The sequence below is a fragment of the Morus notabilis genome, unplaced genomic scaffold (assembly GCF_000414095.1).
Source record: "Morus notabilis unplaced genomic scaffold, ASM41409v2 Scaffold151, whole genome shotgun sequence".
NCBI classification, from domain to species: domain Eukaryota; kingdom Viridiplantae; phylum Streptophyta; class Magnoliopsida; order Rosales; family Moraceae; genus Morus; species Morus notabilis.
In genome coordinates this window covers 418,327-429,690 of record NW_010367153.1, presented here as the reverse complement: position 1 = coordinate 429,690, position 11,364 = coordinate 418,327, and the positions used below count along the sequence as shown (strand labels likewise).

Here is an 11,364-nt window from a genome sequence, read left to right as displayed (position 1 = left end):
ATGTATATAATGTTTATTTAATATATTTAATAATATTATTTATTTAATATATTATTAATTTAAATATTATTACATGTTTTTAAAAATTAAACCACCAAATTTTTAAACTGAAAACAATCTCAGAATAAAACTACCAAATGTATTTTCAGAAATGATTCCAAAATAAAAATAAAAACGTTTTGAAACCAATTCCAAACGCACCCATTGATTTGAGTTTGAATATATTAAATAAACGGACGATATTCAAAATTTTTATGAGAGGAAAAGACTATAGTAAAATTATTGATTTAAGTTTGAATATATTAAATAAACGGGCCCTATAATATTTAAAAGATAACAACAAAATAAAAAACCACCCAATCACGAGACAGACTTCAAGAGCAACACAGGGTCAACAGAAACAAACCCCACTCGAAGAGAAACCTTTAGATGTAGAAAGAATTCGACAAATTCGACACTAGAAACCTGAAAAATGGGCACCAAGGATCAAAATTTCTTAATGCTATGTTTGGTAGGATGGATAGAAAAGGGGAAAGAAAGAGAGTAAAATACTTAGGTGAAAGAAGTAAAATAGTTTTATCTCATATTGTTTGGTAGAAGAGAAAGAAAAGTGAAAAGAAAATGTCAATTTTAAGACATTTTACAATAATACCCCAATACAAATAAAAATATGATGAATGGTGAAGGTTAAAATTATTATTTTACATCTCATTTTTTTGTCAAATTTTTTGCCTTCTTTTTTTTTTCTAAAGTTGGAAGGATTAAAAATTGGTGGGTCCCATAGATTTTTATTTTCCTTCATTTCTCATTTTCTCTATACTAAACAACATAAAATTTCATTTTCCTTTATAAAATTCTTCATCTATTTTCTTTATCTTTCTTTTCCATTCTACTAAACACACTGTAAAATCTAGCAAGAAAAACTACCAATGACCAGTGCGATGGCGGTGGCTAAGGGAGAGGCCCTCCCCTCTTAGAGAAAATGATTCGAATCATGTGTGTTAATGTCTTCTTGTTTTGTGTTTTTTTTTAATTGTATAAAGAAAATAAGTTTTTTAAAAACATACGTCAAGATGGAAGGGTAAATGAGCAATTATGGATTAGATTATTTAACAACAATCATTATATGAGTAACGAGTGTGATTTCCGTTAAAACTACTAACAAAAAAGTGTTTTTGTTAATATTTCTTTCTTAATGAGAACATATATTGCGTTTTGAAGTGTTACATATGTCATAGTTCAAAGGATTCTTTTCTCTAATCCTTTCTATTAGAAGAGACTAAAATTAGATTCTTGAAAGGATTTGAATTTGTAAATCAATCTATCACTTATCTTTTCTCTACTAAAAAAACTATGTTCACTTAAATTCTTTTTACTAATTCTTTATTTTCTTTATTTAAAATAAGGACTTGTCTATAGTCTATCAGTTTGAAAATGGAGGATTTGTCCTCTACGTGCCATCGTATCTGAATGAAAAACTAACGTACTTTTTTTATATTAAGTCGTAACAGTTATTATTTTAAAAATTAAAATTCATTTTTTTAAGTATAAGACAATAAACGACTATCATAAAAGTGTTGGGGACCAGAAAAAATGCCTTAAAATAATGCTTGGAATTGACAGTTTGACTTATATTCTTATTGATGCCCAATAATGTTAGAAGGAAATAAAAATCCGACTATCACTAAATCGTTTAAGTTATTGATTCAAATTCGCAAGTAATCATATGAATAATCGCATTCTCAACTTTAATGCCGATAATTCTTATCAGCATAGGAAAAATTTGCAATATCAATATTCAGGCTTCGTATATTTCGCCGATTCGAGTTTTACTACGGTAAAAAACTCTTAGAAACAGTCACATTTAACTTTTTTGCTACAGTAAAAAACTCTCACATAAAATCACATCTCAACTCGAATTAGCGAACTAAACAGACCCACAATAAAATGCACGATGCATTTCATTAGGTAGAATTCATTATAAAAAAGTTTAAAGTTCCATCAAACTAACAAGAAATTTGAACAAAATTTAGTGAGGAAAAATTTGCACATTCGAACCTCCCTTTATGAAGAATTTTGTTTGGAATTAGATTTCTTCGCTTCTTGCTTTTTTTTTTTTTTTTTTTTTTTTTTTTTTTTTTTTTTTAGGGAATTGGCTTCTTATTAATCGAGACTTAGGGGACGTTTGGTTGGAGGATTCGTGTCATGATTCAGATTATGGTTCGTGGCTCGTTATAATATTTTCTCTCACAAAAAATACACGTAAATAAAAAATAATTCTGAATCATGATTCTGAATCCATCAACCAAACGTCCTCTTAATTGGGCCTGACACCCTGAGCTCTGTTGATTTCTTTCTAGGAGCCCCAACTTTGGACCAACTTGGTTCCAACATAAATAGTTGTTTGGTTGGGGGATTCGTACCCCGATTCGAATTATAGTTTGTGGTTCGGTACAGTATTTTATCTCATAAAAAAATACACATAAATTAAAAATAATTTTAATCTTATAATTTTAATCCATGAACCAAACGTAATTTACCCATCTCTCTAGGAGAACGTTAGCTGAAATAATGGCTGCTTTCCGTTAAAAAGTAAAAACTACTCCATGGCATTTGAATTTTTGAAAAAAATTTAGAGGAGCAAATGAGCAATAACAGCCCTTTTCAACTTTTTTTTTTAAAAAAAAGGAGCAATAACAGATTCCTTGGAACAACTATGTGTCGTTTAGTGGTGAGTGGACTTGATTCCGGAATCCGGACGATTCCTTTCACACCATTACCAAAACGACACCATCTCATGTCGTTTTATGTCATCCCATTTTAAACTCAAGCTCAAACAGATCAGATCACCAGATCCGCTTCTTTAACTTCGGTAATGACTTATGGGGAGAACATGGGACTAATGGGAGAGTCCACAACAAGGCTAGGGTAGACCATTAGGTGACTTAATTATTATTATTAGAGTAATTGAGTGACTTAATCATTAATTAATGGTAATTAGTTGTTGCCTTCATGTGGGGTCCAGCTCATCCTGAAGGATAATAATGTCTGCCAAAAAAATTAAAAGCTGCCAGATCACATGTTAATTGCAATCAACTCCACAGTCCACACCGTTGGTACAACTAACCTCTTTTAACTTTCAAATTTGCTTCTCCCTCCAATTCTTCTGCAGTTTCGTATCGTAAGACTAGTCACTCTTTTTTTTTTCTTTTTTTTTTTTTTATGATGCTCAGAATTTTTCCCCACATGTGTTTTTATATGATATTTTATGGTCGAGAGTCCTTACTAATAATGTGCATTTATTAGTAATAAATTACAAGAGAATTAGAGGGCACACAAACTTTACATAATCCAATGCAAATTTAATAATACATTGGGCAAAACTATTAGTTGAGAATATATAATATGTAATGTAAGTACTATACAATATTGCTTGGTCCAAGTCTAACCTCTGTGACTATTAAAAAGAGAAAGGTACATAATTTGTTATGAATTTTGCAAGCTTATTATTTGTGTTATTTTAAACAATTAAGTGCTATTATAACTTTTTTTCTGTTTATTAATTGAATTACAATAGTTTACTTTTGAAGAGTGTGACATAAATAATATTTTTTTATTATTTTTAGTGGTATTTTTGGTTTTTTCCATCAAAAAAATAAGTTCTTTGGGCCTTATGCACGAATTCAGTTTTATAACAAAGTGTATTGCTTGATATAACACTGAAGTGAACGTCAAATGAAACTTGTAAAATGGATAAAGAATGAAGATCGGATATTTATCTTTGTTTAAAATGCATTATAGGCCCGTTCAAAAAAAAAAAAAAAAGTCAACCCCACTCTTATCTTAAAAAAAAAAAACCCCACTCTTATCAAACCACGAATTTGTTGATGATCACGTGATATTACACGTTCTAAGAATGATCTCATATACTTTAACAGACAGTTGAGCGTCATCAATTTTATTTGTGGAGTTTGGATCTATGACAACTTACTAATATAAATTTCAGATTCTTCTTAAACAAATTCCAGAGTGATTTTTTGTAGGCTTAAAATATTAACAGTGCCCATAAACCATAAGAAGTTAAATACAACTTTTTATTCTTTCGGTTTTTCTTCGAGTTAGACAAGTTTTTGATCGTTAAATGTAAAATAAATAATTTTTTGTACAAGTTTAACGGTTGAAAAATAGAGGGTATGTTCATTTTTATGACTCAAGTCATATTGCTACAGTGTGTTCTTTCATAAAAATTAAAGTCGTACAAAAGAACAAGCCTAGAATCTTTCGATAGTTTATTTTCGAGTGATTCTAGTAAATAACATCTTTATAAACTAAATTAAATAAATAATATATTGTAAAATTATTTAAAATAAATAACAATTTACTGCGTAAATATTTTATTTACGACTAGTAAAAAGATTTTATTTTCGACGAGCAAAAATATTTTTTTAACATAATTTTTCATTTTACGACTACTAAAAATTTTTTTTAACACATAAATTATTTTTTACCAATCGTAAATAGCACATTTACATCGTAAACTGTTATTTATTTTAAATAATTTTAAAATTTATTATTTACAAAATTTAATTTTAAAAATATGCTATTTGATATAATTTCTATTATTTTTTAGTACCTATTAAAAAAATCCTTTATTCTTTATACAATAAACCTTAATTTATGTGATCCCGCCGTAGGTTTGGGTTTTTTTGTTTTTTGTTTTTTTTTAAGGATGTAGATTGAGGTTAAGGTTAACAAGAAAAAAAAACATTTTATCAACAGAGAAAAAAAAAAAGAAAAAATCAACCCAATCTATCCGTTGCCACGTGTCGCCCAACGACAAGTGTAATCGTCAGGGCACCGTAATTAATATTTCCCCCTTAATCCACTAACAAATCGAACCTGAGCACCGTAATTACGAAAAACTCAACCTTCATATCCCAAATGATAAACAAATCAGCTAAAAAGAGACTTTATAACGTATAAATTGAGGGGCAATATAGTAATCGCACGTCCAAAAGACCCGTTTCCCACGCGCGATTTACCGTAAATCACAATCCAAATCCAAAATCAAATTAAAGGCAAAACAAGCACTGAATGAACTGTACGCTCATACTCTTTAAGTCAACCGGTCAACAAGCCATCTTTTCGTATTAAAAAATCATACTGAAAGAATTTAATCCAATTTAATAAATATCTTTTTTTTTTTCTTTATTCTTTAATTTTAAAGCCTCCATTTTCTCTCTCTCTCTCTCGAGGTTTTCAAATTCCACAACCATACCGCTCACTCATCAGAGTTCCTCTCTCTGTCTCCGAGCTTTCATCTCTGTCTATGGAGGTCTTGGAACTCAGAAGAGCTTCTCAGGTCAATCTTCGACCAATCTCATACCACATATTTATGGAAAATTTTTCGTGATATTTGGGATCTGGATTTTGGTACTGATATGTGGTTTTTCCGGCGACAGTAATCGATTAGGGTTGATTGGGTCTTTGAAAATTTTGTGAATTTCCTCAAGATTTTGGGTCATACATATAATATCCTCATTTGCGTTCTTTCAAGCTTGATAAAAGAATATATATATATATATATATATATATATATATGTATATGTATATGTATATATACAGACGCAAGGAAAGGAAAAAAAAAACTAGACTAAATTGAAGTTCATTTGAGAATTTTTGTTAAAATGTTCGAATCTTTCTCTCTCTCTCTCTCTTTTAAGATTTTTTTTTGGAGGGGGGGAGACTGGTCGGGATGTTGATTTTTCGTGATAATTTGTCCAAAAATTGAAAAAGCGTGGAGCTTGTACCTGGGAAATTTGTGCAAAGGAAGAAGTTCAGCTTATGAACCCAATGTACTCGTTGTTTTGGTCCCAGCTCTGTCAAGTAACGCAAGATTTAAGTGAAAAAGATTCAAAATTTGTTCTCAGTGCAACGATTGTGGTTGTTGTTATTGTTGTTGTTGTTGGTTTTTTTTATTTTTTTTATTTGAATTTGAATTTAGTCCTCAATATCTGAATGGGCTATTTTCTTGTATTTTCTTATGTTAAAGTCGATGCTTATTATGCATGAATCACGGAACTAATTGGTGTCAAGAATTTCTCTGTAATAGACGTTTAATGTTCTTTGATCTGCCACTTTTAAGTCAGTGTCCTTTTGTACTGTAGAATGCCTTTTGGTACCTATATCTTCGATTGAAGCTTTTGAATCTAATTTATTTACCTAAATCTTTATAGCAGATTGTCGATTGTCAGCTTGTTTTAGAAATCATTTGGCCTGATTTCTTGCAGGTTTCATAAACCTCTTACAATTTGATTCTTGGTTCCTTGCTTCTCCAAGCCTTTGTAAACATGGGAAAAGAAAATCTAGTAAATGCTAACGTTCAGGAGCTTCCCGGTCGAATAACACGTTCTCGAGCATCGGCATTGCTCACATCGCAGCAGATGCCACCTGTAAAAGCACCTGTCCAGCCCAAAAAGAGGAGGGCTTTGCAGATAAATCCCAAGAGAGCTGCCGCTGATGAGAACAACAGCAATGCTGGGAATGCCTTTCTCCAGTGTAAGAGGAGGGTGGTGCTTCAGGACGTGACCAATTTTTGCTGCTTCAACACAACTAAGATTCAGGTAAATAATCCGTTATTCGGAAGTTATATTAGCAAAATTATTTTTATGAAAGAAAACTATCGGTTTTATATTAGCGAAATGATCACTGCCTCGATGATGATTTCTGTGTCATGGTGTCTTATTATTTGCAAAATTACAGGATATATCAGTATTTGTTTCATGAAAGCCTTCATCCTTTTCTAAAGAATCTGATTTTTGCTTCCTTACATTTTTTTTACAATTACTAGGCTAAGAGCAGCAAGCCGGCTAAAAAGGAGCAGGCTAAGGTGACCAAATTGACCTCTTCAGTTGTAACAGTGTTCCCTTCTGTTAAAGCTGATTTGAAAGAAAAGACTGTGAAAGAAGCAGTAAAACCAGAACATAAATCTGAAGAGATCATATCTTCAGTGCATTTGGTAGAAAACTTACATCATTGGTTAACAAGCACGAAGGGGTTTGGAAAACATGAGTTTGAGTTGGGAAGTCAAAGTTCTGAAATAACTTCAGCACTTCAAAGTCCTTCAAAGAAAGGTTAGGTTCTCACTCCAATTGTCTTACCTACAACTTACAAACATGACAACCCTGATAACATGACTTGCTTGTACGACTGTGCACGAGCTTTAGCATAATTTAAGGAAGATACAAATTAAAGAATGAAACATGATTGACATCAGTAATAGCATGTCATTACTGGCGCATGATGTTGAAAAAGAGAGGGCTAATATCTTATTGGATTATAAAATGATTGTATGGTTGAACTTTTATTGGCAAGACTCATGGCCTTGGGAGTATATATGACATTAATATATTTATTTATGCACTGTATGAGATCTGGATGTACAACGTGAGGTGGTTCTTGGTTTTTATGATTTTTGTTTCTGTTCCATATTGCCTCATTGAGTTGTGACATTTTTTGTTTCAGTTGTTGAGGCAGAGAAAGGTAATGCTTGTGGGGACATCATTACTTCAAGAAGTCCAGACATTGTTGATGTTGATGCAGATCACAAGGATCCTCACTTGTGTTCTACATACGCCCCAGATATCTATAGCAACTTGCGTGTTGCAGAGGTTTGTGCTACCAATATTTTCCTTGTTTTCAGAGTCGGACTTAATCATATTCATCATGAGCTTTATTCTTCTATGTGCTCTGTTTATCTTGATGAGAGCCTGATTTTGATTTTCAATCCCTTGGTTCTTCTTCCACAGCTTGCCCGAAGGCCGTTTCCTAATTTTATGGAAACGATACAGCGAGATATCACCCAAAGTATGCGAGGGATTCTGGTTGATTGGCTTGTAGAGGTTAGGACAGTTCTTTTATTTGTTAGGTTAATTTGAATATGCATCGTATCCGGTATAGCAGTATGTTGGTGTAACCATATAAAGTTGTTTTGTCATTTCTATCATGTTTCTAATTTCTCTCTTATATAGTTTATCATGCAAAATACCTAACCGACACAATAGATGATGAATACAATCTTGGTTTCAGGTGTCAGAGGAATATAAGTTGGTGCCGGATACACTTTACCTCACGGTATATCTGATTGATCGGTTTCTCTCTCAAAATTACATTGAAAGACGCAAGCTTCAACTTATTGGCATCACTTGCATGCTAATTTCCTCGTAAGCTTTCTTATCTATTTCAAAGTTATTTGCTGCATGACTTCTGATTCGAAATTTTGAACTTTAAGAAGTCGTATAGCTTTTGATTAAAATGCAGATCTGAAAACAACCGTGACAATAGCAAATGAAAAATACAGTAAAATTTTTAATGACTTGGTTTTAACTTCAAGAATATCTATCTTAATCTTGTTTCATTGAATTTGAGTGCGGTTTTTCGATTTTGGCTTGAAGGAAATATGAAGAAATTTGTGCACCACGTGTAGAGGAATTTTGCTTCATCACTGACAACACCTACACAAGAGAGGAGGTATTTCATATCCCCTTCTCATGCTAGGCTTGAGCGACTGTGTAAAAAATAATGATTTTCGAGTATTTTTCCTATTGTTTTACCATCCATGATGCTTCTGCATGCAAGCAAACACTCTAATTCGAAACTAATTTCTTAAAATGCACTCAAAAGATGTTTTGTTTCTGCGTTTGTTACTTTAGCGATTCATAAGATCTTTTTTTTTAATGTATTCTTGTCCCATTAAATTTTCTTTTGTTTGCACTCCTGAGTTTAAGTGAATTTGCAGGTCTTAAAAATGGAGATTGAAGTGTTGAAGTGTTTCAATTTTCAACTCTTTGCACCCACGGCGAAAACTTTTCTCAGGTACTTTAGCAATTTTGACGTTTCAGCATCTACTTGAGATGTAATTTCTAACTATTTGATGCTTCTTCCACATGTATGTATCCCAAATGCTTTCTTGTTTTTCAGGAGATTTCTTCGAGCGGCTCAAGCTTCATATACGGTAATGGTGCTTTTATAGGTTCTTGCTGGTCATGTAGCAGCGTATGCCAATCTCTCTTTGTTAGTAACTTACATGTCTAAATACCAAATTTTGCAGAGTCCTAGTCTTGAACTGGAGTGCTTGGCCAATTATTTGACTGAACTAACACTAGTAGACTATGACTTCTTGAATTTCCTTCCTTCTGTCATTGCCGCGTCGGCCATATTTCTCGCTAGATGGACGTTAGATCAGACTAGCCATCCATGGGTTCGTCGTTTCTCCTTTTATTTTCCTTTTCCGAGTTTCAAACATGTAGTGGAAGTGTGACTTTATCTTTCATTGCAATCAGAACTCAACGCTAGAACACTATACCTCATACAAGGCGGCAGATTTGAAAGTGGCTGTTGTTGCCTTGCAAGACTCGCAGTTGAACACCAATGGTTGTCCGCTTGGTGTCATACGTTTGAAGTATAGGCAAGAAAAGGTAATTGCTGTTTTCTAGAAATGAAACTCGTTTGTTTTAAAGTTTTCATATTTGTTTATCTTTGTGAGTTTCTAATGTGACAATCACTGCTGTAGCAGTTTAAATCGGTCGCAGCATTGTCTTCAGTGAAGCTGCTGGAAACACTTTTTTGAAGAAAAGAGATGGCTTATGGACATTCTTTTTGCAAGACTGCTAACCGATAGGTATACTTTTTACAAGGAAGTTTCCTCTGGATGGTTTTTTTCACACGACGAGCTTGTATTTGACCGCTAATTTTAATCCCGTCTCTATTCGATTTCTATTCATTTGTGCCCAATTGGTTTTTAACTCTCTGGTATAGGACTATAGGCTTCTGACCTTTGGTGTCCTGGTTCTTCCAGCCCTTTTGTCTTTGTAAAATTGAACGAAGGATGGCCACTAAGTTTGAATTTCAAAACAAATTGTATAAATTTGTCACGTAATGGTAATTACCTTATTTTATTTTAAAGTAGAACGTGATCAGGTTATTGATCAGAATTGGTTTTTATTCAGTTGTAAAGTCTCAAGAGAGAACAGAACTATTTTATTACTCAATCTCCTATTCTAGTTGTCTTATGGAACCTTTTTCTTTCTCATTTCTTGTAACATTATTCACTTGAATCTCACATACAGCAATTGTTTACTAAACAGCCTAAAAAGAAAACGTTGTTTAAGTGATTTTATTTATTGTTCAAGGAAATTCTACAATGGGTATAACCTATAACTGACAATTTGTGTTTGTGTGTCGTGTTCGAACCGACACGATTATAATAAATACGAGCATGACATGATTAATAAACGTGTTAGAAACTCAAACACGAACACGAAACGTTAATAACACGGTTAACACGATACGATACACAAACACGATTATTAAATAGGCCGTGACGGGTTGATACAAAAAAATACGTTTATAACCCAACTAGCAAAAATAGTGAAATTTTATATTGTATTTAAAATTAATATTAATTAACTACTTAATATCACTTATAGTTAAAATTTAGTGAGCATATAATAAGAAAAACATAAATCATCTAATTCAACATAATAGCCAACACACATAAAAATATCCAAATATTAAACACACACACACACACACACACATATGATACTACTAGATTATTATATATATGTTTCAAAACATACCAATTACCAAACATCTAAAGAAGTTTGAAAACATAACCAAGTGCATCTAAATAAGTTTGAAAACATAACCAAATATTTGAATGTTTAAGTGCATAAAACATAAAATAAATATAGAAAAATGTCTTCTTTGAGGTTGAATGCCCAACTACGCTCCAAAATTAGTTTTCAGTTGCTTTAACCTATTCATAGATGTCTTTTTATAAATATCATAAGGTTGAATGTCTTTTTTAATTTATTAAAAAAATTTTATTTTTGTACATGGGTTATAAACAGAGGAGTTGTGTCATGTCGTGTCGACCCATTAACGGCATGTATAACTAAACGAGTTAAGCGGGCTGGCACGAATCCAACCCATTTATTTTCGTGTTATTCGTGTCAGTCCGTTAACGACTCAATTAATAATCGTGCAATCTAAATCCATTTATCTCGTGTCGTTTTCGTACCGTTTCATCGTATCGTGTCAGAAATTACCAGCTCTATCTATAAGGCATATAGGCTTTTTGGTCACGGCCGTAAGATTTAAATTATACAGTGCAATACTATTGGATTCATTTGGACATTTGACATAGTATTATTGTATTTTATACAATAGTAGTGTATGCTCGAAATTTATTATACTTATAGTAGAGTGTTTTATAGTAAAATTTTTCAGAAGTTTCTCTAGTATTAAAAATTATGTGTTGTGTATATTTTTATAATTTAATGTGATTTTAAATTAAGGAAA

General features: G+C 32.1%; 1 protein-coding gene across 3 annotated transcripts; it reads left to right on the top strand.

The window, feature by feature from the left end:
• Nucleotides 1-5,247: 5,247 nt before the first annotated feature.
• On the top strand, nucleotides 5,248-9,963 carry LOC21402401 (cyclin-A2-3). Of its 3 annotated transcripts, XR_002903446.1 has the most exons (13): nucleotides 5,248-5,362; nucleotides 6,291-6,623; nucleotides 6,851-7,133; nucleotides 7,525-7,670; nucleotides 7,809-7,901; nucleotides 8,089-8,222; nucleotides 8,454-8,529; nucleotides 8,798-8,874; nucleotides 8,980-9,013; nucleotides 9,110-9,259; nucleotides 9,342-9,476; nucleotides 9,572-9,679; nucleotides 9,817-9,963. XR_002903446.1 is itself a non-coding variant. In XM_010112005.2 (12 exons), exons 2-12 carry the CDS (start codon nucleotides 6,351-6,353, stop codon nucleotides 9,626-9,628), a joined length of 1,455 nt encoding a protein of 484 aa, XP_010110307.1. In that variant the 5' UTR covers nucleotides 5,248-5,362; nucleotides 6,291-6,350; the 3' UTR covers nucleotides 9,629-9,963. The 3 variants fall into 3 exon arrangements, 2 of the variants coding, with proteins under 2 accessions (XP_010110307.1, XP_024030462.1); XM_010112005.2 differs by having other exon boundaries at nucleotides 9,575-9,963; XM_024174694.1 differs by having other exon boundaries at nucleotides 9,572-9,963.
• The last annotated feature ends 1,401 nt before the right edge of the window (nucleotides 9,964-11,364 follow it).

Coding starts and splice junctions, on each gene's coding strand:
- LOC21402401 (XM_024174694.1), top strand. CDS start 6,351: ATGGGAAAAGAAAATCTAGTAAATGCTAACGTTCAGGAGCTTCCCGGT. Junction 8,530..8,797: donor ACACCTACACAAGAGAGGAG/GTATTTCATATC, acceptor GTGAATTTGCAG/GTCTTAAAAATGGAGATTGA. Junction 9,014..9,109: donor CGGCTCAAGCTTCATATACG/GTAATGGTGCTT, acceptor CAAATTTTGCAG/AGTCCTAGTCTTGAACTGGA.